Source organism: Centrocercus urophasianus, unplaced genomic scaffold (assembly GCF_019232065.1).
Source record: "Centrocercus urophasianus isolate 14NV4802_14NV808 unplaced genomic scaffold, USGS_Curo_1.0 seq_34, whole genome shotgun sequence".
NCBI lineage: Eukaryota > Metazoa > Chordata > Aves > Galliformes > Phasianidae > Centrocercus > Centrocercus urophasianus.
The window spans coordinates 4,960,947-4,988,873 of NW_024884911.1; the positions used below are offsets into that span (position 1 = coordinate 4,960,947).

The 27,927-nt window shown below is 46.8% G+C and overlaps 2 protein-coding genes across 3 annotated transcripts in view; one reads left to right on the forward strand and one right to left on the reverse strand.

The window, feature by feature from the left end:
- BARHL1 (BarH like homeobox 1) overlaps positions 1–829 on the forward strand; it is a 4,585-nt gene extending 3,756 nt beyond the window's left edge. Inside the window, exon 3 of the mRNA XM_042830949.1 lies at positions 535–829. Within this exon, the coding sequence (XP_042686883.1) occupies positions 535–829 (295 nt within the window). The remainder of the gene's footprint in view (positions 1–534) is intronic.
- A 4,774-nt stretch (positions 830–5,603) lies between these two features.
- The window catches only part of DDX31 (DEAD-box helicase 31), a 42,626-nt gene continuing 20,302 nt past the window's right edge, over positions 5,604–27,927 (reverse strand). Inside the window, exons 17-20 of one of the 2 annotated variants that reach the window (XM_042830913.1) lie at positions 23,310–23,391; positions 17,698–17,809; positions 13,798–13,978; positions 5,604–6,032 (exon numbers count right to left, since the gene is read on the reverse strand). In XM_042830913.1, coding sequence (XP_042686847.1) covers positions 5,879–6,032; positions 13,798–13,978; positions 17,698–17,809; positions 23,310–23,391 — 529 coding nt within the window. In that variant the 3' untranslated portion in view covers positions 5,604–5,878. Of the gene's footprint in view, positions 6,033–13,797; positions 13,981–17,697; positions 17,810–23,309; positions 23,392–27,927 lie in introns of both variants that reach the window. The other variant, XM_042830914.1, reaches the window with a different exon arrangement.

Below are 27,927 nucleotides of genomic sequence, written 5' to 3' on the forward strand. Positions count from 1 at the left end.
ATATACGTACACACGCACCCACACATACAGATCGCAAACGAATGCACAGCACCGACACCGCGGTTCTTCCCGGTAGCGTCACTCCCGACCCCAGGGGCGGCCCGGGGCGCTCCGCGCTGATTTAGGAGAGCTGCGGTGCCGGTTCTGCGCATCGCCGCGCGGTTCGGTGCCGGCGGAGCTGCCCGGTGCGCATCCCGCACGATATGCACCCAACGCGGTGCGGGATTCGTTACCCGCGGGCTGCGCACCGGGAAAGGTGGACCGTATCGGTCGCGGTTTGGAACGCAGTGATTTGTATCGCGGCCGCTTTAGGGCTCCCGTGCCTCCGGGCTGCCCGAGGACAGCTAAATCCTCTCGTCCCTTTAATGAGGGCTACGTCCCTCCATCCCATCCCATCCCGGACGCCCCGGGATCCAGCAGCAAGGGAGCAGAGCCTGAGAGAAGAGGATACGCAAGGGCGGGGGGAAGAACAGGGAGCGTCCTTCAGAGCATCCCCATCCCTGACCCCCCTGTTTCGGCTTGTCCCCCCTCCAGGACCAAATGGAAAAGGCAGACGGCGGTGGGCCTGGAGCTGCTGGCCGAGGCTGGCAACTACTCAGCCCTGCAGAGGATGTTCCCCTCGCCCTACTTCTACCCGCAGAGTTTGGTCTCCAACCTGGACCCCGGCGCCGCCCTCTACCTGTACCGCGGACCCAGCGCTCCGCCCCCGGCCCTACAGAGACCTTTGGTGCCCCGCATCCTCATCCACGGACTGCAGGGCGGCAGCGAGCCCCCCCCGCCCCTACCCCCGCTGCCCGGCGTTCTGCCCCGGGCCGCGCAGCCCCGGTGAGCCCCGGCCCCGATCCCCGGGCGTGGGGGGGGCCGGAGAGGGCCAGCCCAGCCCTGGGGCCTCGAGCAAGCGAAAGACTCCCGCTTCCCCCCTACATATAAATATATATATATATATAAACGAGACCCCCCCCCCCCCTCCACACACACACACACGCACACACCACCACCTTTTTTTAATATATGAAGTACGAAAGAACAGAAAAAGCCGCTCCCCCCCCTCCCCCCCCAACCCGGGGGCTCCGGGACTGCGGCCGCTTTACTCCGTTGTGCCCTCGGGGGGCAGCGATGTGGGTCCCTCCCCAGCCCCCCGCCCAATCCGAGGCTGCACCGGGGTCACGGGGAGGGGCTGCCGGGGGGGAGGAGGGGGTTGGAAGGCTTCTTTCCAAGCAATTGCCCGGCCCGAACCCCAGTACGGCCGGAGCCAGGGAGGCCCCTCCCCAACCGTCCCGGCTCCGCTCCGGGATAGGGAAGAACCAGGGGGGTACCGAACCCCAACCTCCGCCGCAGCGACACTTTGGGAGCTCCGTAACCGGAACAACAAAAAAAAATAATAATAAGGAAAAAAAGGGGAAAAAGAAAAAAAAAAAAAAAAAAAAAAAACGGGGGCGGGGGGGAAAAGGGAAAAAAAAAAAAAAAAAAAAAGAAACAAAAAGCGGCGAATGTAAATACGGTGCGCAAAATGTATATGAATTATTTATTTGTGAACCCTGAGGGCGTATTTGTGTAAGTGATGCTTTGTCCGTCTGTATCCCGGGGCCGGCCCGGCCGGGGCGGGGGGAGCTCGGGGGCAGCTCCCGCTTCCGTCCCCCCCTTTTTTAAATGTGAAAATAAACTTCTTTACACACGAACGGCTCCTCCCGGCGGCGGGGTGTTTTCCCCCCCCCCCCCCCCCCGCCTCCTCGGGGGAAAGCGGGGTTCGCTCCCACTGCCGGCATCCGCCCGGTGAATTATTAACGCTAATCTTAAGCGTATAATTGCCTAAGTGCTTTAAATGATCGCTTTGGAAAATGGATTGTTTCCACCCTTGAAAAGTGTCGCTCAGATGGTTGAGGCCGTGGGCCAGGCAGCTGCTCCGGGACAGCCGGGCAGCGGCTCTCGGGCTCCGGGAGCCGACAGATGGGCTGCGGGCTGCGGTCGGCCCCGAACCCCCCCCCCCCCCCCCCCCCGAAGCAGAGCAAAACTCCGCGCCTCTCCCCGCCCCGTCCCCGGAGCTTTGGGTTGGGGGCTCCGAGAAATGCGCGGCCACGCTCCGAGCGGAGAGCCCCGGCTTTTGTGGCCGGAGCGGATCCTTTGCATGTGAATGGGGGAGTTTGGTAAATCCCCGAACCTCGGCGAGGAGGAAGAATTGGGGGGGTTGAGAGGGCAGGGGGGGGGGTTTCTCCCGGCTCCGGGTTAATGAAGTGGGAAAGGAGTCTTTCAGAGCGCCCTGCAAACAGCCCCCTCCGCGGGCAACAAACCCCGTCCCCAATCCGACATGGATTGACTTAAACCCAGGGGATAAGTGCTTTAAATTAATCTCATTGAATAAGAATGAGGCCCAAACAAAACTCTTTAAAATCATATTAAAAATCGATCAAAGGACAACTTGCAGTGGGTGTGCTTTCCGCGGGGCGAAAGAGAAGGCGAGGAGCGGGCAGGCAGCCTTCCTCCCATCCGCACAGCAGGAACGCGAATCAAAGGAGCTATCTAAGATCTAATTGTCCTTGTAGCCGCGGCTGATTCCTCCTCCGACATTAACGAAGTACAAGGCTTCGTTACACGTCGCTAATTGCGGTATCCCAATTTGCCTTTTCGCATCTGGAAGGGTGGTGGGTTCGAGGGACCTCCCGGCAGCCAAACAAAGGCAGCTCCCAAAGAGAAAAGGGTTGGGAGAGGTGCTGTGCGCGGTGGGCTCCGCTCTGAGAGAGGCATCGGCCGTGGGGGAGCTCAGCGCCCCCTGTGCAGACCCAGGATCCCCAAATCTATTCCTGACTGCCGACCCCTCCTGGCCCCATAGCCTCAACCGGGGCATGGGAAGCAGGTGAAGGCTGAGAGCTGCTTTGCCAACACACTGAGAGACACACAAACGGAAGGAAACCACCAGAAGTGGTTTTAGCTGCTGTTTTACTGTTCTGTCTGAATGCAGGCGATGCTACACCAAAATGGAGAGCTCAGAGCTGCTCCAGTCCCCTCACCGTGCTGATGGAGGACATTAACTAACATAGCAGAGAGGTTCTGTTGCTTTCTCCCCTGATCAGCCACCTCAGCAGCAAGGCACAGGGTGCCTGGTGTCTGACTGCTCAGCTGTGCCCTCCACATTGAGGTCCCTGTTCTGCTTTTCCCTCTCCCAAAGCTTCCACACTCAGGGTGCTGCAGGGCAAGGAGTCCGGCCTGATGGAGCATAGGATGTGAGCTTCCATTGCTGGGAAGGACAAGGAGCCAGAAGGAGAAGCAGCAGGGAAGGCAAACCCGCATTTGCAGAGGAGCTCAAGGAAGGCTCCATAGTGCCGCCATTACAGACCCAACTTCAGGCTGCAGGACAACCAGGTCCTGCTTGTCACCACCACCAGAACCAACCTGCCTGAAAGCCAACAGTCACACGAGGCTGTGCTTCCACTGAACACCTCAGTGAGCCAATCTAACTCTTGAGCTCCCCAGCCCAAACCCCGCAGCACACACACATACCTCAGCGCTGCGTCCAACTGCCAGCGGAGCTCAGCCACACCACCATGCAGCTCCTCCTGGTCTGGGTGCAGAGCTGCAGTTTGGCCCCATGTCCAGAGCCCTGGCTTGTTAAGGGGGTGTTGAGCACAACTGAACTGCAAACAGGTAGCTAAGTTCTAGCTGAATTAGGGGAGATACACGGATAAAGGCAGCTCAGAGCAGACAGAGGGCTGCTCAAGTGTAAATAAGGGCAGAGTTGCTGCCACAGCTACAGCTTTCTGCACTTTGGCTCTGAAGTTTAAGAGCAAACCAGCTGGGCTTAGCTTCAGGTGAGCCCACCACCTCTAAGACTTTCTTTTTCCTGTTAACAATCTCCTCCTCCTTTCCCTAACCACCCCGTTAACCCAGAGCCCCCTGCTAACAAAGATGAAGCTGAAAACACATCATCACGTTATTCATCATTGTTTGTAAGGTTCCCATGCCCACTTCATGCCAGCAGCAGTGCAATGTCCTGGAGTCTCACTGATGGCTGCTGTTAGTGTGAATTTACCAATAGTCTCCATTGACTCGTATTTAACAGTGAGCCAGGAGCTCAGGTGCTCTCCCCTCATGCACAAGATCACTTCTTCCCAAACTTACTCTCTGCTTTGCCCTCTCTGAGTCATTTTCATCCTCAGGGGTTTCTTTTCTGTTTTCTAAGCTGACATTTGGCTTAGACCTGATTGCTCTGCCAAGCAGTAATCACAGAGTCAGGTGGGTTTTGTTCTTATCTTAATCTAATAAATATTATTAATTTTTCTCTCTCTCTGCAAAAATACAATCAACGTTTTGCTTGAGTCCTTTTAACATCTTTCTTAAGCAGTCAGAAAAGTGCTGCAGTAAAATCAGCGTTCTGTTTGGTAATTGCCTGGGAGGAAAGGAGAAGCATTTTGGATCTCAAGAGTTGCACTCACTTGAGAAATTAAATACTTTTGGACTGATTTATTCCCTCCTACAGCCTTTAGCATGACTCACTACAACCCAACAGGAGGTGCCCTCAATTCTGTATTCACAAAGTGGGTTTTGTTCTCGTGACTTTGTCCCCTTCTGCTGCTGGATTGGAACCCCCTCTGGCCCCATGTTACGCCGATGGGCTGCGCTTTGTCCCCACCCTGGAGGAAGGCTCAGGACTGCTGGGGTGCTGGGAGCAGCACAGTGAGGTGGGTGAGCACCTGTAGGGCTTTGCAGTCTCCTGCTTGGAACCCTGCTGGCCCCACACAAACTCCTGACCCCCCGGAGCTCAGTCTCCCCATGCTGGGCAACGGGGAACGAGTGCCATCCTTGGTGTGTTCAGGATCACACCGTGTCCCTTTTCTCAGTCAGTATTGGTTGATGAGAGAAGAAAGAATGAAGAAAAAAAAACCCCAAAACCACACATGGTAAAAGCACAAAATGAAAACTGTTGGCTTGGGACACACTGAAATGAAGCACAGTGCGAGGCCCAGCCAAAGCAGGGAGAACCTTGAAAGCCTGGCTTAGCAGTGGGAAGCGTTAGCAAGGCTCTGCAAAGGCTTTCATGTTCAGAGAGGTGAGACATTTCATACATATTCTGCATTTCATAATTAGGGATGACAATACGCTGCAGGCAAGGAGAAGTTTGGAGATTGCTGGATTCTACTCTGGCTTCTTCCTACGGTGACAACGTTTGTTCCCAAACTCAGACTTTTGACATGAAGTTCTGTGCCCATGAGCTCTGCCCCAAAGGGACCGTGTGTCATCACACTGAAGAGCTCTCCACAAGCAGACCAATTTCACTGAAACTGGGGATGCTGCTGGGAGGTGGCAGCATTGGAGTAACGGTGTCCAGGGGCAGCTTCTGCCCCCGTGCACAGAGGGAAGGTGGCAGCAACTCTGTTACCTGTAACAGGAGCAGAGTATCCTCTTGGACAGCAGCAGGGGAAGCAGCAGCCTCCTCTCCCTCCTCCTAAACGTGCACCTTGAACACCTTCTCCACCACTGCTTCTCTGGCTAAAAATAAGCAAGCAAACAGGTTGTAGAGTGTTTCTATGGGTCCTTTACATAGGAAAGTCTCCTTTCTGAACACACTTGTCTCACTCTGAGGTTACATAGACACCACATTTCTCAGAAAATCATAATTAAACTCTTTTATTTTTCTCGCAAAATATCACCTTAGAAACAAGCTGCATCCTCAGGAAGCCACATATAATTGCAGCAGTGCAACAGGACACGTCTGGATTCAATTCCATTTGGAACTATGGGAGAAGAAGGAGGAGGTCAGCATCCCCAAGACCCCTCCCCATTTTGCCTGACAAACTGAACCACGTCAGTCAGTCTGGCAGACCAGCCTGACCTCTGGCTGAGGTAATCCAGCAGGTTGTGCAGCAAATGACTGGGAGGTCCTGGCTCACACTGGGGTCTGCTGGTCGCCAGTCTTTCTCTGTTTCTTCTTCTTCTTCTTCTTGACCTTGGATACACCACTGTCCATCCCACTGGAATATTCAGATCGCAAGAGCTCAGCCAGGCGATGTTTGCCACGAGTCTTCTTGAGAAGGTCAGACCTGGGCAGGAGGAAGAGAACAGGAATTAGATTTTGCTTTGCTCTGCTAGGTGGGTTACTTATTTTACAGCTGTGGAAAGTGACATTTGCGCATTAGCAGAAGAACAGCTTCCTTTTCTTGAGGCTTGATTTGAAATTCTGTCTCATGCAAAATTAGATATTGTTGTGACAGGTTTTCACAAAGGTGGCAAAATATCATGCCGTTTTTAAAAGCAAGCCTTTGTTCTGTACAAATGCTCTTGCAGGGGTGGTGGGGAGAAGGAGGGAAGGTTGTGCTGAAGGCTGATGAATTAGGTGACACAGCAGTTTGAAAACTGTAATAATAATGAAAAAGACTAAGAGCTCTAAGACACCGAACAATGGAAGCATTTTACAAACAGAGCTGAAATCCATAGCTTGAAAGCAAAAATCCCAAACAAACAATCAACAAAAAATGATTTCAAGAGTGTAAGACAGCAGACTCTTCCCTTGCACTGTCCTGCAGACATCATATGCACCTTGCAGCACTCCCTCTCCAGAGACCAGCTTTTGCAAGGGAAGCCACATTCTGCCCAGCCTCTAAACTCCGACATGGATCTCCCTGCAGCCCTAAACTGCCAGCTATAAATATAAAAACCCCACTCAGCATTTTTCTACCACAAGTTCTGCCACTGTCCTGCTCTGTGACCTTGGGCAAATTTCATCCTTGTTGCTGCTTCCTCCCTCTTATCTGCCTGAACTGCAGCCTCTTCAGCACAGGACCATTGTTCCCAACAGCATTCCCACAGCCCTGGGCACGAGGGGACATCCATAACTACTGGGTCTGCACATCCCACTCTTTGATTTATTGCAAAGACCAGAACCAGATCTCAAACCTTTCCTGAGAAGTAAACAGGAGTCCACCTAAGTAAACGAAGGAATACAACAGAAGCTCCATATGCACTCCAGCATGCATCATTAACAACACAGGGACCTCAGCAGTCCTAAAGGGTTCAGCCACACAGCACTGCCCCTCACAGCGCCTTCAGGGGTGCAGAACCATGGTGGGGACCACAGAACCTTGGCTGCAGCAACAGCTGAACTCATTCATTAGGCCCAATGTGCAAGGAAGGGAAGCAAACACTTGTCTATCTGGGATATTTGCTCGCCCCTTTTCCACATCTCATTTTCCATCCCTGTGTAGTTCCCACAGCTGGACTGCGTTCAAGAGGAAGGCTCTGAATGGGAAGAAGGATGGTGTGATGATTACTGCTGTAAGATGGTTTCTCTAGCATATAAAACCTGGAAGACGGGGGAGAGAAAACTGCTATTTTTGGTGCAGCCTCCATTCTCTCACTAATTTAAGACCCAAACTCTGTGCTGGCAGAAGGGTTAGAGACTGGACATAGCAGAGAAATAAGGCACACAGCCACTGCCTGTTTTGAAACCAGAAGAAACTAAGGGAAAAAGACAGAATCAGCTCCAGTGAAGCAATTATGCTGCTGGTAAAGCCCTACCTACAGTACCTCCACAGATGCACCTTGTCAAACTGCCTTCCTACACCTACGTGGCACTGCTACACAGAGGGGCTCCAGGGGGTGCAGGCACAGCACCAGTGCAAGATGTGCCCTCAGCCACCCAGCAATGCTGGAGTAACTTTGTAGGGTACCTCTGCAGCTGCATTCCCTGCCCAGACCCCTCCATCACTTGACAAAGTTTCTATTTGACATTTTTGGTGTCCCCAAGTGTTTACCACAGTAATTCAGGGTTACCAAGCAACAGTTCCATGTTGTTGAGTAAACTGATCTATCTGCTGCAAAAGGACAAGCAATCCACCAGTAGCTGCCAGGCTGAATTTCAGCTCAGCAGGGAGGTTGTCCAACACTTTATTATCAATCAGGTGAAATCATTGCCCAATTAGTAAATCAATACCTCCTGCTGGGGTGATCAGCTGTACACCGAAAAATAAGGATGTAGGAGGGAGGGGGGGGCAAAAAGAGAGGCTTGCCCCTCTAACGAGTGCCACAAAAATCAATGGAGCTGTGCTGTGGAACCTGTGCTGATCACTGAAAGCAGAAAAAACAGCTGTCAAGGCCTCGATTAACCACAAGATGTAAGAGGCACCAGCAACAGTGACAGGCTGTAGTGACAGCATGCAGGGAAAGTGCATCAGGTCAGGATCCTCGTCCAGATCCTTAACCCTGCTGTGCTGCTGCTAACTCTGCATTCCCTTCTCTGCTCAACTGGCCAAAGTCTCCAGGGCTCTGCTAGAGGAGCCAAGCTAACAAGGAAAGGTGCCCTGTGGTCATGACACAAAGCCCAGGAGAATGGAGAGAGACCTCAGCACTCAACTCTGAGCATCCTTGGGCAAAGTATTTAACCTCTTTGTCCTTCGTGTCCATTCTCCCACCTCATAACCCAGGATGTCTGTATTTCCCAGTTGCCGAGGGCTGGAGCGATGCTAATTGAACAGAGCTGTGTGGCAATGCCTGGCAAAAAGCTTCACAGAACGGCTGGAAACGTAAGACACATTTGCAACACAGACAGAACCCATGTTCCCATCACTGGATAAACACATGGATTGTCAGCATCTCTTTCTGTGATCTCATGTCTAGATATCATGCTGTATTGAGCTCTAATGAGAACACATCATGTTGATAACGGGCAGAGAAATCCACAGCCCTTTAAATTCCTCCTTCCAAACCAGAGTCAGTGTTTTGGTGGGGAGCTACAAAACACTGAAACGAAGGGGAGCTTGCAGAGAAAAATAAGAAATAATAAAAAAAAAAATCACTAATGATTGACCATCTCGATGTGCTACGGTGCCAAGATTTCAGCAGGGCTTAAAGGAGAAAGGAAGGCTCAAATGGATGAGAAAATAGCTGGTTTTATTAGCTGGGGGAAAGCAAGACAGGAAGAGAGAAACTGTAACTCAGAAAATGAAACAGCCCCAACGTGCACATTAGGAGCTACTTATCCCTGCACACAAGTTATTTCACTTCCCTGTGTCACTGTCCGCAGTGACCAGCTGCCCAGCCTTCCACCCAAAGGAAATCCTAACAATTTTGGATTGCAATTCCTTTCAATTCCGTAATTCAATTCACTGCTCTGCTTCAGAGCATCATAAAAACAAAACAAAACAAAAAAACATCCACGCAGATCTTTGTTGACATAAAAAAAAAACAAGCAAAAAACCTCCTAACATGACTGCAACACGTGTGTTCAAATCATAGAATCACTGAGGCTGGAAAAGAACACTCAGATCATCCACACCAACCACAACCCATCACCACCATGCTTACTAAACCTCATCGTGGATGGGGAGATTCTCACACATTCAGGTGTGAAAGGACCGAGGGACAGTGCTAAGAAAAGGACTGAGCATCTGAAGCCATTTTTGATTTTCATGCCAAAATCCCAGTCTGTGCATCACAGTGACATATCTGCCTCACTGCAGAGCTGAATCGCAAGCTGATCTCTCAACTAAAAGCTCCCACAGCCAGAGCACTGCACCCACGTGTGCGTGGTTACTCAGACATCATTTGATGGTTGAGAAGATGCCTCTTTTTACCTAAATGAAGAGCGTGCTTTTTCTTCTCCTTCCTCTCAGTCACTACTGCTGGCTGTTCCTTTGTCTTGAGCTCTGTGGAATGCTGGTGTGATGCAGTGCAGCAAGTGTGACGACCTTTAGCCAACTTGCAGCATCTGCAGCAACCAAGGGTTCCCAAATTGCTTCAGCTGAGAAAGACAGAGTAAAAAGTTCTGACGCACAGTCCCAGAACTCATGGTGTGTCTTTGGAGGAGACTGAGGTAGGTTGTTTCATTTATCAGAAGGCATTTCAACATGGAACGCGCCATCAATCTGCCTGACAGCATCTCCAGCAGCTCTCTGAAATTGTGCCAGCAGCAGAGCTGGGTTACCTCTGGGCCAAGGCTGCTGCAACACCTGCTTTTTCTACTTACAGAGCTGGACGAACCATCTGCAGCCAACGCAACCCTGCTTGCATTGGTTTCTCCATTGCTGTTTTTAGTGGAGCGGGGGCAAGAAATTCATCCGCAATCCTACACTGCTCCCAACAGACAGACTAGGGCCTCTCATCTGCTGATACAAACACTGCCTTGAGCAGAATGCACATAATTATTACTTGGTCAGATTGAGCATCAAGTGCTGTTGCAGCAGTCAGAGCAGAGCAGTGTCCACACTGAGACAGCCAAACAGTAAAGTTCACTGCACACCAACCAAAGTCGATTATTTCAGCTGCACATAGAGACAAAACTGGATAACAATCTTGCAGCCAAAACCTTAAGGGCCTAACAACACTCATATCCAGAGCAATGCTGGTGTAATAATGATGTAAATCAACCCCCTCAAACAGAGCCATCCTGTGTGCCTTACGTTGATCCCATATTACCTGAGCTTCGACTTAACCTTGGAGTAGAGGGGATTTTCACCTTAGTTTTTATATATACATTTTTAAATGCAGATGCTGCAGCAGCAATGACTATATTTAATATTCAATCTTTCTGAGCTTTCCTGCAGCAATGAGTTCCACAGAATCCATTGAACTTAAGGACTTACCTCTTTCTTTGTAATGGCACGAGTTCACAAACCAGGCAAATTAAGTTGTGACTCCCCATTATGGTGAAACTCTCTGGCTTCCAGAGAGATCGATAGGGAAAAGAAACAGGCCACCAGTACCCCACAGAATCCCATAAAATCCTGCTGATTCACAGTGCAAAACGCCGAGCAGCACAGGGAGGCTTGGGGGAATGGCAATAGGTCCTCAGCATCTGCATTGTGAAGGAGTCAAAAGACATGTCTATTGGGCACGTCAGCTGCTTCCTGTGCAAGCTGCTTCTCTGCAGTGAGTGAAAGACAGTTAATCCCTCAATGGAAGTGGGATCAGCTTCCTTGCCTCCACCCTTCAGTAAAAGCACGAGCCCAGGCACTTACTAAGCTGATGTACTGTAACTCAATATACAGTATCTGGTTTATGTGGCTTACATAAACACAGCATTCCAACTTCCAAAGAATTCACAAGCACGTGATTTTGCCATCCTCAGACTGGGTTTTCCAAAGCCTGCTATGGCTAAGGGGACAGTTTTGCACAAAAAGATTAAGAAAAACCATGGAAGTTTTATACACTTATTCATAGAGGGCTGCTTCCACATTCCAGCACTGAACCATCACACACCTGGCTGCCACATCTTCCTGTCCCACCTTCCCCAACCAGGCTCCCTAAGGAGGCACTAAGCGCAAAAGGAGACTTCAAAAGAAACGAGGACAACTTTTCTTTGTCCTCTTAAGGAAACATTTAATGATTGCCTTTACTTTCAACTGTTCTTTCTTCTCTGGGCAGGTGCTGAGAGATGAGGCCTTAGTGAGCAGACTGATTAAAACAAGCATCAGATGTTTGGAGACAATGTGTAATACAACCAACACTCACGGTACCACGTGAGAAACACAATTAAAAAGATTGCCCCGTGCCTACAGTGCTATCATTTCAAGCCCCACACATTACAATTAAAAACCATTTATGGCAGTCTAAATTCTACTCTCTGCTATGTCAGTGTGAACTCAAAAGCAATCCTCTGCAAATGAACAAAGCTATCTTGGATTTATGTTAGCAGATACTGAATTTGAATCTGTATTCACCTTTTTTCTAAGCTGTCCCTTAAATACTAATATACCTTTTTTTTTTAACCAAAGTTAATTAGAACTAAGTTTCACAGGCAATAACAGTTGCATGACAGTGGAGTATTTTTGCAGCATTTTAGCTTCCCAGATGTTCTCAGGTGTCCTGAAGCTTGAGCAGTGACAAACCCGTGCAAAGTCTGCCCACTTGCCTTCAGCTGCAATTGTATGACCCATGTGCAAATGAGCTTTCAAATCACTCTGACCATTTGTTCCAACGCCTCCACATCCCCCAACCCCACGCATCCTGTGCCTGAACTACCTACTGTATCTTGAGCTTGTCTGTACTATAATAGGATGAAGACTTGGGGAGGAGGAATGCTGTCTAGAAGAGGTGCGTAACAAGGGAAAAAGTAGCTCTAACAGAATAGCAACATCATAGGAACACAGAGAGGCATTGTTGCAGGCCAAGTAATCCTGTGACACGCTACTGTCAGTCATAGCTCGACACCCTGCTGGGCCAGCAAGACATCAAAGCCCACCCCATACCATCTTACATGCTCTTTATCAGCTAATCAGGCTATTCTTCCTGAAATAAAGCTCCGTTAAATCCCCCCTCACAGGGGCATTCCCATCCTGTTGCCCATCTGCTGGTGAGGGTCAGCTGAAGCAGGAGGCAGATCGGTGCTCTGTCCCTGGTGGCTTCTCAAAGCAGGACAATGCTGTCTCCGACTTTCTATTTTAAAATCCTTTCCCCATTCTTTCTTCCTTTTTTTTTTTTTTTTTTTTTGTTTTTCCTCCCCCCTCCAAAATACATACATGTGCAAGAGATGTCACCAGCCTAGGAACAATTAAGTGGATTAGTGCTTTAATTGCATGGCTAATGGGGTTTGCAGCAACAATTACATGGAAGGAGTCACAACTGATACCAGGAAAAGAAAGATTTTTCTTCCTTTGAATTATTGCAGTGATTTTACAGGCAAGCCAGAAGTCTGCAGTCCGCTGTCGTGTTGGGGAAGACTGCAAGAGCTTAACGTTATGATCTCAGAAGGGAGGACTATTTGTCTTGTGGAACCACCTCAAAGCAACTAGGGTGAGAGGTACCAAGCATTTTCAGCTCCATCTCAGGGAGAGGAGACCACCTGGGGCTTTACTCCTGCAGGTTTGACAGGGAATCTCAGATTCCTGATGCAGGAAAGGCACACCTAGGAGACTGGAACAGATGTAAGACAGGGGAGAATAACTGGTATTTGTCAAGGCCAGGAAGGAAGAAGTGTATTGTGAGATAAATCACCACTCACACTGCCTTGGATTACAATAAGGAGAACGGTCAAACTTGAAAAGGGAAAATACTCATTCCTCTGCAGTTTCCTTGATGCTTTTATCGCTCCATATACCAACAGCAAGCAATTATGCACACAGCTTTGTCTGAGAGACTTTCCCTAGTCAGGGATGAGGGCAGAGATGCTACTGCAGTTGCTCCCAAGCCAGGAATCACAGATCTGTGTAGGACCGTGTGATTGGAAACAAGGATGTGAATGGAAAACCCTGGCAGCTTCTACTGCAGAAATGTTTGGCTCCAACAGGACTGCTGCTGGAGCTCTATCACAACCCCTGTGCAAGGCAGAGAACCACTCCAATATATGGGAAATCTCATGCTTCGCTCTGGAACAGTGCCTGTGCCCTTCCTGATCCTTCAAAGTAGTTCTGGAGTTAAGTATAAATAAATAAAAGTTAGGCTGCTTCTGCTTGTGTTTCAAGCGTTAAAAAAGCCGGAACCAGAAAACCAGAAAAGGTGCAGCAAAACCCAGGTGAGTCCATGGAGGCACTGCTCCACACTTAACGCCTTCCTTCAAGAAAAGATCATCTTTATCAGAAGCAAAACTACAAAGTGAGCTATTTATTATTATTATTTTTTTAAACTAAATTCACATTCAAATGTTTAACCAAGCTGGTTTAATACAAATAATTTTTAGGCATTCTACAGCTGTTGGGGAAAAGCAGAGAATTAAGCAATAGCTCAGAGCACAACCTAAGCCAATGGCTCAGCATGATTTAGCCTCTCAGCAATCACATATGAACTCCTGGAGCAACCACAAGAACTTCAGGGAGCAATGCATACCCAGGGTTGGCACATGGCACCCCTTGGCTTGAGAACATCAAGCTGGCCTACCTTTTTGCTTTTAGTTTGGTTTTCTTCTTTGAGTTAGCAGTTGGAAGAGTAGTCAGGTTCTGGGGAGCATCTCTCAGGCCAAAGCTCTTGGCCACATGACCCAGGTGGATAGATTTGATGTGGAAGATGTGCTTGAGGCTTCTGGGATAGGCAGCGTAGGCACAAAGAAAAGACTGCAGTGCTGGGGAGAGAAAAAAAAACCAAGTGAATTCTGTTTGCTACTGCATCTTTATATATATATACTTAAAGATTCAGCTGTTCCAGCTGAAAGGACATTGGTCTTGTCCTTTGGGACACCTTCTGGTCAGCAGCTGGTGAATAAGGTTGGTATGTTAAAAATCTGTGAAGGTTGTATATAGCACTGGTACAATCCCATAAGGAGAAGAAAGGTGGTGAAGAAGGGTTAGGAACTGAAACAATACTACATTAAGTTGCATTAGGTTTGCCTCTTGTCAGGATGCCCCTTCTGCCACAGAGGGCAATGTCTGCAGCACATCTCATATGAAGAGTTGCTGACATCAAAAGGTAGCAGAAAGGGGGAAACAGGGAATAGAGGGATAGAGGGATGAAGAAAGGGAAATGGAAGCATGGAAGTGGCACAGGAAGGCTCCTCCGAAATTACAATCCCAGCAGTCCATGCATTTTTCACCAGTTACTAGATAGTCCCTTATAAATATATGAGAACCAGATGGATTTCCTGACTCATCATCGCTCTGAGAACAGAGCTCACCTTCTCAGAAGGGAAAAATAATAGGATAGCGTACAAATTTTCTCTTTCACATCTTTATATTCCTGTAATGCCCTTCCCTCAGGGCTCATTGCTCCAAAGACAATCATCCACTAATATGAACACCAGCACTGCTCTTCAATGTACCTGTAACATTATACCCAGGTTGTCCCCTTTGCTACAGGGAATACAAGGACTTTCAGTAAGGAAACTCTACAGCTCAGAAAACGCCTCCCCACAATCTCCCGACTGCTCCTCTGCTTCTAAACCTCCCGTGCCTCCCCTCAGCCCTCACCCCAACCACCACCTTCATCTCTCTCTCCCTCTCAGCCCCTGACAGTAGCAAGCTCTAAACTCTAACCTCTCCTGCCCTTGCCTGTTGAGCCACCGGACCAGCAAGTTTGCCCACAGCTTATGTCTAATCTCTTGGCAGCAGCAGGAGATTGGAGTTTATGAACAGTAATAAAAATGTCATTTTAGCAGATCAGCTCCTGGAAGGACCCAGGGAATCCATCAAAGCTCTGTTTACTGAGCAAAGCGAACTCCTTTTCCCAATCGATGAGAAGAAAAGATTGAGTTTTTTTTGCACCTTCTTCCCAATTTCACAACGTTACTGTTTTAGAGGCATCCGAACATCAAGAGACCTGTATTTTCCCAAAAAGAGAATGTTAAATTCCAAACACCAAGTCTCACTGTCTCATCTGAAGGCCATCCCTCGGAGGGCTTATAAACCAGCTCACATGCTCTCAACAAACCTGTTCTGCTGCTGCTTTTTTCACAAAGTTATTGGTCGAATTCACCTGCTGTGAGAGGGTGCAACTCCTCAAAAGGAACAACACGAGCTCTCTCCCGCACTGAATCCAGTCCCACTGGAGTTAATATAGCTGTCTTTCTTTCAGCATTTGAAATGGTTGATACTAAAGATCCTGTTATTACGAAGGCTGAGCTCATCTCCCACAGTTCTTCAGATGGCAAAGGCTGCTAGTACTCATTCCCCAGACCACCGTTTGAGAATCAAAGTGCCAAAGGCCCCTCACTTCCCAAAGTCCAGCCAGAAAACTGCCAGCCCCAGCGCTGACTCAGAGCATGTGAAAGAGAGACTAATCCAAATCTGAACTAGCAGCCCTGCCACATCAGCAGGGTGAAAGCTCAGCTCATGTAACTGCCTTACCTCTGGGGAGCTCAGAGCTGCTAATGTTCATCACAGCACCCATGAGATTTAAATGAAGACCCAACAGCAGCCCTAGGAGATGCACGCTGGTCTGGGGAGATTTCAGATTTGCACTGATACAAGAGAATGGATTTGGGCCGGTCCTTTCCCCACTTCCCCTCTCTTTTCTAATGGAATTTAGTTGTGGAAAGACAAAGGGAAAAACCAAAGAACTACACACGGTGGAGGTCAGATAGGTTGGTGGATAATGGCTGGATATGCTGGTGGGGACATTTTGCCAGTGTTCAGAGCATGTGGGAATGGGAAGGAAGAACGCACCAAAACCACCAACACAGGCTTTGTGCCACAGCAGTGGGTTCCTGTAACGCTGCTGTGCCTCTGCACATAGCAGTGCTGAGGACAGACAGGGTGAGAGCAGCTGCTCAACTACTAACCACAAACAGTGGTTTGCTTCCCTACCTTCCTGTAACCACAGCAGCATGAAGGTTCCAAAGAATGAGCTCTGCCTGTCACTGCAGCTTCAGAGCAGCACACCTCTCACCACGTAAGACTTCAGCTTTCCAAAAAGGGCTCCACACTCCATGAAGTTTGTCCTTCAGAAAGCAGGGCTCAGCCACAGCTCTCCTCCCATGCTATCGCACTGCTGGTCAGTCAATCAAGTTTGAAGGGCAGCACTTTGTCTAAACTATCTGAGTTAGAAAAATATGGATCTGAAGGGCAGAAGGGATGAGCGGGCAGGGAGCCACTCGCCTTCTGAAAGCAAGCTGCAATCAAAACACTGCTTATTAACATTGACTGGGTCAGAAAATGGGGAAAAAGAGAAAAAGAGAGAAACAAATGCATCTCTGGCACAGTTTCCAATTGATTGTCTGCCATGAAAGCAAAAGCCAGCTGCCATGTTAATTATTCATGATGCCTGGCGCAGAGAGGAGGAAGAGGGGGTTTATGGAAGCCACTCAGCAGTGGAAAATTTGCATATGTAGATAGTGGAATAGGAAAAGAGGAAAAGAGGAATAGAGGAAAAGAGGAAAAGTTTGGTGTTGATGTCAGCAACAAGTGCATATGGAATGCATGTGTGTGCTTACCTGCAGTGACATATGCTGGATAAACAGCCTACAGAGGTTTTCTGAGCGCAATCAAAAAAGTGTTACTAACATTCAGAAAAAACAGCCCCTCTGACCTCTTAACAGGTCCAATCACGTCTCTTGATTTCATACAATTGTAATGCTGAATGTAAATTCTATGTGGAGAACAGCCTCCTCATGCTCAGTTACACGATGACATCGTACAGCTCAAAGGCCAACTTCCCCACTTGTTTCTGGACCACTTAGTATGTGACTTTTGTTGTATGTGCAGTACAGTTCCCACCACATCTCTGTCAAGTTTCCCATCTTCTTCCCCAAATCCACCTCACTTGTTTTTTTTAGAGAAGCAGAAGGAAAAAGCTTCTGGGGCTGCACAGTCACAGCAGCTGCATATCTGACCAGGCAAAGATGGATACACAGTCTCCAGATTTATTCCTAGGTACAATTATTATTAAATCCACCCTGGTTTTTTTCTACTTCCTGCTTGCTTTTGCTTGCAGTTGTGATCTCCCATTTTTCTCCCATCCCACACAGCAACAACCAGCCCGAGAGCTGCTCCTAAGACATCCTGCCATACAGCTTTCAAACATCCATAGTGCAAAACTGAAAGCACCAAGCAGGTATTGCACAGGCTGACCTTCCCAGAGCAACACACTCTCTATTCGCTCAAGTGATTGGGTCAGAGCCCTCAGATGTGAATCCTGCTGAAAGCCAAGATTAAACCTCATTTGCACTTAATATGGGAATGCGAGAAATTAACATGTAATATCATCACAAAGCCTTCTGGGTCCATCCCAACCCCCTGCAGGGCCCAACGGACCCAAAAAGGTTTCTTCCAATCCTTTTCCCTGAAGCAAATCACAGCAGCTTACGAGCCCCACTCCTATAATGCAATAATGGAGAAGAAATGCACCGACCTTTTTTGGCCCACTGGATGGTCCCCTCACTGGAGTGAACATAATTCTCAAATTTTGTCTGCAGGACCGTGGCCCGCTCCCGGACTTCCTGAGGGTCCAAGCCATAGGATTTCTACAAGGGAGGATTAGAGGAAAGAGAGAATTTGAGTCAGGAATAATGAAGCAGTTTACAATAGATTTAATAACAGTAAAATCACACAGTAACCACCCAGGGGCCAACAAAGGTAATCCTCTCAATATTACTAGAGGAAAAAAAAAATTATAGATAAAGACGTTAAAGTCAAAGCAGCCAGTAAGCACTCCATGGTGAGGAGAGCAAATCAGTTTTAATTTTGTGTTTTCTAACATCTTTCACGTTTCTTTTTCCCCTCTTTTCTTTTTTTTTCTTTTTCTTTTTTTCTCCTCTGATTCAACAGGCCAGATACCACTGCTCATTTCCCCTGCAGTTATTTGGAGTAACTCTCCACAGGCTCCATGACTTGAGCTTTTTTTCTTAGGACTTTCAGATTGATGTTTCAAGCTCTCCTGAGCAGCTCCCCACAGCACCTGGCCCCTTCTTAGCATGCACAGGACAAGAGATCTACATTCATGTCCATGCCTGATAGAATGGACCAAATTCAGCACCTGAGAACAAACCTAGCTACAATGAACTTCTCATTACTGATGGCTACATGAAGTTTCCTCATTGTCAACAAGGCATATGTAACTAATTGTTATCACACGACTCCTCTAGGGTAAGGTAAGTCCCGTGCACCAAATGCATGGCAGAAAACTTCCTTAAACCAAAAAGGCAATTTTGCATGTGCTCAAGGTTTCCCATCATTGGACTGTAGGATTTGGTTCAGGAAATGGAGAGCAAACACGGCAGGGAACGAGCCATTACTAGGAGGAGGAAAGAGGTTAGCTTATTTCTAAGCTACCAAGGCAAAGGAAATGTGGACCAGAAGAAAACATTTTCGATGGCAAGTTGACAGCAAAGTGCAAAGTCAAGCATCCATGGACACGAACCTCCCTCAAGAAAGGACCACAACTCTCAAAAGCTACTCAAATAGGAACCAGCATCCAAGCTGGAGCACATGAGCCAACACAGTAATTTGATGCTGGTCAACTCCTCATCTTCCTCCCCAGCATATCTAATGCTGCTCAAACCCTCACTTCCCTCTGCCCTGCTGCCAGTCCAGGGGTGCCATGTCACGCTGAATGGGAACCCTGAGGACTGTGGAAGCCAGGAAATGCTGCTGACACCCAATGCAAAAAGCTCTGCTGACCCAGATCTGTTGCTCTGTATCCTAACAGAAAACCCACCCACAGAAAGACCCCAAGTGCAGTTCAAAGTCCCTGCACAGTGCCTTCCTTGGAGCTTGAGATCCCACAGCTCCCAGCCACTGCATCATCCTCCAGTGAAACAAACACATACTGGGAACAGAATTCCTGCTCTCCCCCTGCCTGAACTACCTGTACCTCCAGCAAAATCAACGCTGGTGTTTTAAGGCCTTGTAAGAGCCTCCCAGTTTGCCAGTCTCTGCTCTCCATCTCCCAGTGCACCGCAGAGATGGCCAATACAGACTGCTTCGTCGTCATCTTCTGGTTCGACTTAACACACTCCTATTAATCAGCTGAGACAGTTTCCAGTCGAGGGGCCTCTGTAAGGGTTTAATAAACTACAAGTGGTGCTGCCTTCTCCAAGTGGACACTCGTCATTGTGACTAACAAGTTTCCACTGACGTGAAACATAAAACTTTCTCCCACCCGCCCGCTCCTCCTAGCCCCCATCACTTTTCTTTTGTTAAGCCTCCTGGCAGCACAAAGTGTCACCTTCCCAGCGTTTTTTAATATGAATGTGAAATTAGTGAGGTTTGCCCTTTCCCCTGGCGGACAGAATCCTCTGTTATTAAAAAGTAAAGCACTTTAATAATGAAAACTTTTTCTCTTTTTCCTGTGTTTTAACTGTTTAAAATTAATGAGAAGGGCATAACGGTTGTCAAAGCGATATTGAAAGCCGGGTAGCCTGGACCGAATAAGCACGAAAATCCCTCCAGAGTGTTAAATAAACAGTGCTTCAGCCCCTTCTGAATCCCTCTGTTGGTTATTGTATACATTCTGTAACAGCACTCAGAATAGATCTGAGCACCGGGGAGGCAGAAAGGTTTCAGAATTCCAATAAAGGCCTCAAATTAAAGACAGCCTGGTGCGAATTCCAGGAGAAAATTAAAGAGACCTCAAGCTTAAGTGACAGGTGACTTGCTTCTGTGTCACAACTGTCAGGGGATTTAGTGATAATATGGCAATATATTACAAAGGACTTTTCTTATTCCCCCCTTTAGGTTTCAAAATGAGGCATCTCTTCTTCCTGGTGCTGGGGGAAAAAAAAAAGTAAGACAAAAATGAGGGATAAAGAACTAGGTGCATAATTTCCAAAGTGTGAGGTCAGTCCAAAAGAAATAAATGAAAAAAGCAAATGGCAGGAAACATAATGTACTCACAAAACAGCTTCTCCCCTCCTCCCATCTCCACCTTGTCTTTTATCCCCTCCAGCCCCTTGAGACAGATCTCATTTTAAAATTGCCCCCTAATGGGCATGAAAAAAATATATCTGTGTTTGATTCCTGCCTTCCAGAGAGGATCATCTTAAAAAATAATTTACAAAACCCCCGAAAATCTAAATTTAAAACTGTCTCAGAGCCAAACTGAAAATAAAACCAGTGCACCATGCGAGTGTCTGGGTAGATCAAACAGAGCAGTGCTACTGGAAGTGCACTGGAAACCAAGCCCTATGCTCTACAAGCTTTAATCCTGCTTGTGCCCAGGTTCAGGCGAGCAGGACAATTAATTTGAGACCCTTACAGCTTTTCCAAGGCCCAAAAGATAAAAGCCAACTCCAGAGGTTTGCTTGATCTACTCTCCACATAGATGAATTCGTTACATCCATTAAGTAATAAGCATGATTGTCATTATGGAGAACTAGTGGGATAGAAGAGCATTTTCTAGCCTGTATTTGCTTGGAATGAACCTATTCTGGCAGATCCCTAACCACTAGCATAACCTGCGATCAATAACAGCATCTATCATCTCTAAGAAGAAAAAGGCCTGGCCATAACGTGACTCAACCAGCTCAGGACACTGGGGAACCTCCCCACAGCTACGCTTAGAAAAGGCACACTTACCTCTTTCAGAAGAAACTTGTGATTATAAAGACTGCAGCTTTCAGGTTTGGGAGGTGAGGGTAAGAACTGAAAGCCTCTTACTTCATTAGGAGGTTTGTTAATGGTGGAAAGGACAGAAACTCAATAAAACCAGGCTGAGGTGGAGAAATTCTCTTTCTTAAAGCAGGAAGGAAAAAAAAAAAAACCAGCCCCAAACCCTGGCTATAACATCTCCTGCTTCCATTATACTTCAAAACAAAATGAAGGATTTTGTTTTAATAACAACTTTTCACTAACCTCCACACACCTCCTCCAGAACTCACCAAGTCCCCCTACCCCCCTCGATAAAAGTTGAAAGATCAAATTTATTCTCTTTGTAGGCAGGTGAACATTCACACACCCAGACATAGCCACATATATATTTTATACACCTAAGTATAAAATATACATTTTACAGGCACTTCAGCTTGCTCCCTGGCTGCACACAGAAGCCCAAAAAATGCACGTTCCAACGGGGTTCTTGTAATGGACTTCAGTTGAGGCAATGAGAACCGAAGAGCATCATAATGAGATTCCTGTGTGCACAACTATAATATATACATGACTCAATGCATGGAGAGCTGATAAGCAAAGCTAACTCTCTCTCGAATGGGAACATCACAAATAGATCAGGTTCAGCTCCTCGTAACAAGACCTCCTTCACTCTCTGTCCTATGCAGTGTCCATTGCATTCCCAGCTTACTCTGCTGCCTTTACAGCAAACTTAGGGAATTTAATAGAGATTAACCTTCCTTAAAACTTGGTAACGTGTCCCTGCAACAGCTGAGAAAGTGTTAGACCTCTTACAGAGCCTCTGATGGTAATAAAATAGAACTCAACATCCTTGATTGCATTTAGTATATTTTTCAAGTAATTCCTCAAGAAGCCCATGTGATATTGACAGGCCTACTGCAATCTCATCCCCATTAAACCGCAGAGATTTCTTTTCCGTCAACTATTTCTCACTCTCAGTTCTGTAAGATTCTGAGTCATATCAAAATTGATAATTCTGTATTTTTAAGTCCTCACAGCAGATTCAGACCATCCTACAGCCAGAGTGGATCTATCACAGCTCCAGTGCAGTCAACAGCCAAATATCATTCACTTTGAAGGCAGAAGGAAAAGAGAAGTTCAATCCTACTTTTGACTGCAGGTGAAAGGAATCAGCTCCTGCTTATGCACAGTACCTGGCATGACAGGGCATGGCTAGGCAGCAGCACCCAGCAAAAAAAAAAAAAAAAAAAAAAGAGAGTAACAACTGTTTTCCAAATACATTTTGTTGTTGTTTGTGTATTCCTTTGTTTTTGTTTTGAGAAGAGCAAGAAAGGCAAAAAAAAGAGTATTTAAGTCAGACTATTTTACACTTATATGTGCAGAGTATGTTGCAATTTGAAAGCATGGTAGAAATACAAATTCTATCAGTCCTGCTAGTAACCAGGCTTACTAGCCAGAAAAGGACACAAAAAGCTGTTTTAAATAATTCCTGCATTAACAAAGCACATCTACACTTCTATGTATTTGCTGAACCAGCTGACAGACCATGCCATAAGCATGTTCCAAACATCTAAAATAGAAGATGTATGGTGATTTCAGTGAAAAGCTCAGAGCTTGAAGTACAGCTGTGTCTCATAGCAGCCACAGATGCAGCTTTCTGTGAAATGCAGGGTGTTAAGGAAAACAGCATCTTCCAAAAGCATATCTACCAAAAGCACCACAGTTCTTAACAGCCATCTGCAGGAAATGAGAAGGCACTGGACAGGCTGTAGGCTCACGTATGTTAAAGCAGAAAGAACAATCAGGCAAAATTGCATTGAGGAAAGAAAAAACCACTCTGCAAAATGCTTGAAGCATCCTTGACTGAAAGTTCCTCAAGGATTTAATTCCACAGAATGCAGAAACACCTCAGCCATCAGTTGCAAATGACTGAATGCTGTGAATTAGCAAACTGACGGCAGACCCAAAGTTTGCAGAAATCAATGAAAAGATGTCTGTCAGCCCAGCAAGATTTGTTTCAGGCTCCAAGTAAATACAGGTAATAATTAAAAAGCCTACACAGCACATCACCAAATACATTTTGCTCATTTCTTCAGAACGATTTTATGTTATTTGCCATCTCCAACAGTTATAGTGCAGAAAAGCCAAGCAGAAGAGAAGCACTGGGGGGAAAAAATAAAAAAAAAATACTTCTGCAGCCAGAAAGCTTTACTGTCTGCTACAAAATATTTGCTGAAGAGTTAGAAAGAACTGGTTTTTGGACAGCAGGTTAAAGATTGGACAACTGTGACATAAAGCAATTCTATGATTATTTGCACTGCCTGACATGATGGATATACCAACCACCAGACCGCAAAGATGGAAGCTAAGGGAGGAATATTTATGATGTTTAACTGGTAAAAGAAAATGGCAGCAATTCCAAATCAGGAAACTCACCTTGCTTCCTGGTCTGTGCAGCCTGAAGCGATCGTCTTTCATCAGGGTGGATAAGACCTTCTCCATCTTTATCTCTGAGACACTGAAGCAGCAAAGACAAAACAAACTTGCAATTTATTCTGAATAAGAAACTAAAGGCTGATAATGGATGCCAAGATAGGAGGTGATACTCAACCTTCATCCAAAGAAGGAAAGCGTTGATGGGGAAACAACAGGATCAGAAGGAACTTCTCCTTCGAAGCCAACTCTCTCTCTTCCACACAGTCACATCATACCCCACTGATGTCACTCCAACCTCTTTCTCCATTGCTGGACTCAGAGCCCAGAAATACTCCTCCTGATGGACCTACTCTCACAGTCATTTACTGCTTCAAAAGCCAGTTCTGATACCAAACACACAGTTTGATTTTCTTTTCCGTTCTGAGGACTCACCCTCTTTCTCCTTCGGCACAAGTAGAAAACCAAAGCCCTGCACATTAGGGACTTAAAATACTTTTTTTTTTTTTTTTTTTTTAAAACATTTTTTTTTTAAATAAAGGCAACTCAGTTAGCTATCCCTAGCCATGTTTCACACTGGGCATTTATTTCCATTCTACCTCACATTCTTCCTGTTGCTTCAACCAGATGATTTATTCTCTAGCCCTGCTTGCTTGCAAGACACTGCTGGCCCACTGCTATGGCCTAGATACCAATGAATTCTTAAGAGCCAGCTTCATTTTAAAGCATGCAAGTGGTCCCATCCAGAGACACATGTAAAGGAGATGAGATATCCTTCGTCCTCTTTAACACTGTCTTGTGGGGCACACGCACACCAGGTGACACAGCACAAGAACAGCTGTGCAGCTTCAGGCAATTAATAGCATGCCTGCATCCAAACTGGGTCCCATTTCCAAGGGAATTGCTCGAATAATACAAGTTGAGGCTTGTGGGTCCAAGTTTTCCAGTCGCTGCATTTCAGCGGTGGGCAAAGGTCATCTCTAGAAAAAGAGATTCTTTCCCTTTTTTTATACCAGAGTAAATCATAAATACTGCACGGAAGCCAAGGAGTTCATTGGGGTTTACTAGAGGGTAAGGAAGAGATAAATCTTGGGGGCCCAGCACTCCTCAGATTCCCAGATCTCACATGGTCAGACAGAAGCAGGCAGTTTCTGAAAGCAGGCACTGATGATTTTCTACGAAGTACTGAAACAAATTGTACCAACAAGGATCTTCCTTTTCTCTTCACTCAGAGATCTCAAAACTCCTGGTAAGGAGGAATGAATAATTCCTTGCTATGTTCTACATTACAACAGGATGCAGTGTCCTTTCCACTTAAAGCAACAAATACCTTTTTCCTGCAATCTGCACTTCCAACCTCCACTGGCTCATCATCACAACGCAACTAAAGGAAGAGAGATGGTCTGCAGATAGAGTCACCCAGCCTCTATGGGTGGCTGTAAGATATCCTACATGGGAGAGGAGCCCCATCTCTGTGCAGCTGGGATTCTCAGTACACGAATTCCTCCACAGGGGATGTGGAGAGGGGTAGGGGAGAGATGGAGAGCAAGGGAAATGGAGCATAAAATGACAACTGAGGGTTCCTGTTTGTTTTTGAAAAGTGTAACAGTAAATTAAAACATAAATGGCAACCGCTTAAGCAAGTGAAAAGTGTACCTCCCCATCCCCCCAAGGTTTCTTTGACACAGCTATGAATGAAAACGTCAAACCTTTGACATTGATTTGTCTGATATGTCACCCCCTCGCCGATCCTCCCCTCTCGCGGCGCGCTGCCAGCTCGCAGCCTAACAGATATGTGAACTCGGTTCTCAGCGGGGAGCAGCATGTGAGGGGAGCAGGGGAGGGGGAGCACAACGTGGAGAAGGGAGAGAAATGACTCGTGCCTTCACGGTGATGCTCCCTCCTTTATAAATTAGTTAGGCCGCCCGTTAGGAGATAAAGAAATTATCTGATAGCTGTCGAGGCAGGCGCTGCTAGATTGCAGTTGAAGGAACTAAAAGAGACATAAGCAAAAAAAAGAAAAAAAAGTAAACCTCACTGACTTTCTGCTGCTTCCTGCCTCTTCCCTATAGAGGAAAATGTGTTAGTTATGCTGAGACAGAATGTTTTGGAGTTTAACCTTTAAAAAGAAAAAGAAAAATGGGGAAATGCACACAAAACACCAGCATGCATGAACACACATCTGGACAGAGGAGCCACAACTTCAAGCCACACAAAGACTGAAAAGAAAGTTACAGAGGCACACGGCTTCCTTGAGATCCATTGGGAATTACTGATCTCAGCAGAGCCAAAGTGAGATCGTTTTGGCAACGGCTAAAGCTGCTTTTCCACAGTGGAAGCCAAGGAGAGGCTTCAGGTACCGGTGAAAATTAATTGCGAGCGATTTCCAATTTCAAAGGCAGTCATCCTTAATTCCGAAGTGGATTTTCATCCAGGAACAAAGCCACGTCTGCTCTCATTACTTCCGACTCTCAACACTTCTGGACTTACTCCCATGCATGCTGGGGTGGGTGGAGGGGTTTAAAAAAACCTCTGGGTCAGATCCTCACCTCCTGTAAATCAGTGTGGCACTAACTCATTTACACCAGCTGAAGATGGCAGGGACCTGTCTCGTGCTTTGTCTTCTCAGAAATACATATTTTATGAAGTATTTACATTTCAATAAACCTCGCGGGAATTTCATTTATAAAAGGAAAAAAAGAAATTAAACACAATTCACAGCACACGCTGAAACCAACACAAAACAAAAGGCTAAGAATTAAAAACGACACGAATTCTGGTAACTTGTGCAGCTCGGGTCAAAAGCTGTGAAGACCCAGGATAAAGGAAAAAAATTACCAGTGCTGAAGAGGATGGGTGACAGCCCAACACATGCTGTCTTTCAGCCTCGCACTGAATTAAATTGTCAGGATTATCACCATAATGCTCTGTTTATGAAGAGTAACGGCAATTTGTGCTGATGGCACTCGCTGCCTTCAGCTTCGAGCTGCCTTCCTGCATCTTCTCTGTAATTCATCAGCTCTCTCTTCTTGCCGCTGTCCCTTCTCACACCGTGCACTGCTACGTAGGAAGAGCAGAGGACACAAGACTGCAAACAGGCCGAATCGCCCACCCATGCCAATTAGACACTGATTTTCTCCCATCTGAAGACAGAGGTCAAAGGCAGAAAAATCACACTCCTTTTTTTCGGCAGTCCCTTATCTCCAGGGCAGCAAGTTTTATGACGAACATAAAACAAACAAGAGAAGACAATCCCTGGAGTTGTTTGGACGTACTGATTTGAGAAGCAGAGAAAAAATATTCACATAAAGCTCTCCCTTACACACTGAGCACAGTCTTCTAGATTGCTGAAGAACGGTGGCTAGCTCAACAACAGGTCTTCTCAGCAGATATAATTAGCAGTGTGAGTGACACTGCTTCTTAAACTTGTTAAAAAAATCCAACAAAAGTGGATAAAAGCATTAACAATTAAAAAAAAAAAAAAAGAAAAAAGGAAGTTTTCCTCCCCTTCCTCCAACCCTTCCCAAATATTATAAAGTGGAAAAATACAACTTTCTACTTGGAGTTAAAAATTCACAATTATGTGGGATTTCACCTTTAAATGTCAGTGCTGTTTGTTACATGAAAAAAAACCCTGTCAGCTTAGCCCTCCATGTCTTGCTGGTGTCTGCTTAATAGATAGTTACCTGGGATGATGGATGGCTCTTTGTTAGACCACTAAATGGCTCGCAGCCTAGAATAAGCCCGTATTTACTGCCAACATTTGTTTGTTTCAAGGATGCAAAACCAAATTCAGCTCCAAGCAGCTCCACCCGACATAAACACAACAAATAAAAGAGAACTAATCTGTGCATGAGTTTACAGGACTCCACCAACACTAGAACAACACTAAAGGGACTCTATTCAGCTGCTGCTCTGAAATGCCAAAGAGACAGCAATGCAGGAAGCAAGAGGAGTCGCATCTCCAGTTGCCTGCTGGGGAGGCTTAGGACCTGGTAACGCTCCCTGCTAGCAATTCTGAAGGTTTTTTACCCCCACAAAGGGACCACTGTGCAAGGAGACCTGGACTGAAATATCATAGCACGCAGCCATCAAGTAGCAGCCCAAAGAGCAGTCAGCTCCCTCACCAGCCTGGCTTTGCTCTCCTTATTGCCTGTTCCCGAGTCCTGGCTACAGCCGGTGTGAGAGAAGCATTCTCAGCCAGCCTGGAAACACACCCCACTTTAGGTCTGTTGAGTCCCCCCCACCCCTTTGCCTTCCAGGACCATACTGGGCACTCACCACTCACAGAAACCTCTTCTATTTTTGCCACAAGGCACTTACACAACATATCTGGGCCAATTACCTGCCAGATACGACCCACAGCTCCCCAGCTATTTCTCCGCCGGATCTCTCCTGAAGAGAAAGCACAATCTCTGACAATATGGTGCTATGCAGGCAGATGGCCAGCTAGCATTTGACAGGCTCATTTGACTTGTGATCTCCGCATAGCCACAACTTGAACCCAGGGCCACAGAGATAACAACCAAACGCAAAGGATCTCCGACTCCCATCTCCTCCGTGCCCCTCACCAGACACACACACACACACACACACACACACACACACACACACACACACA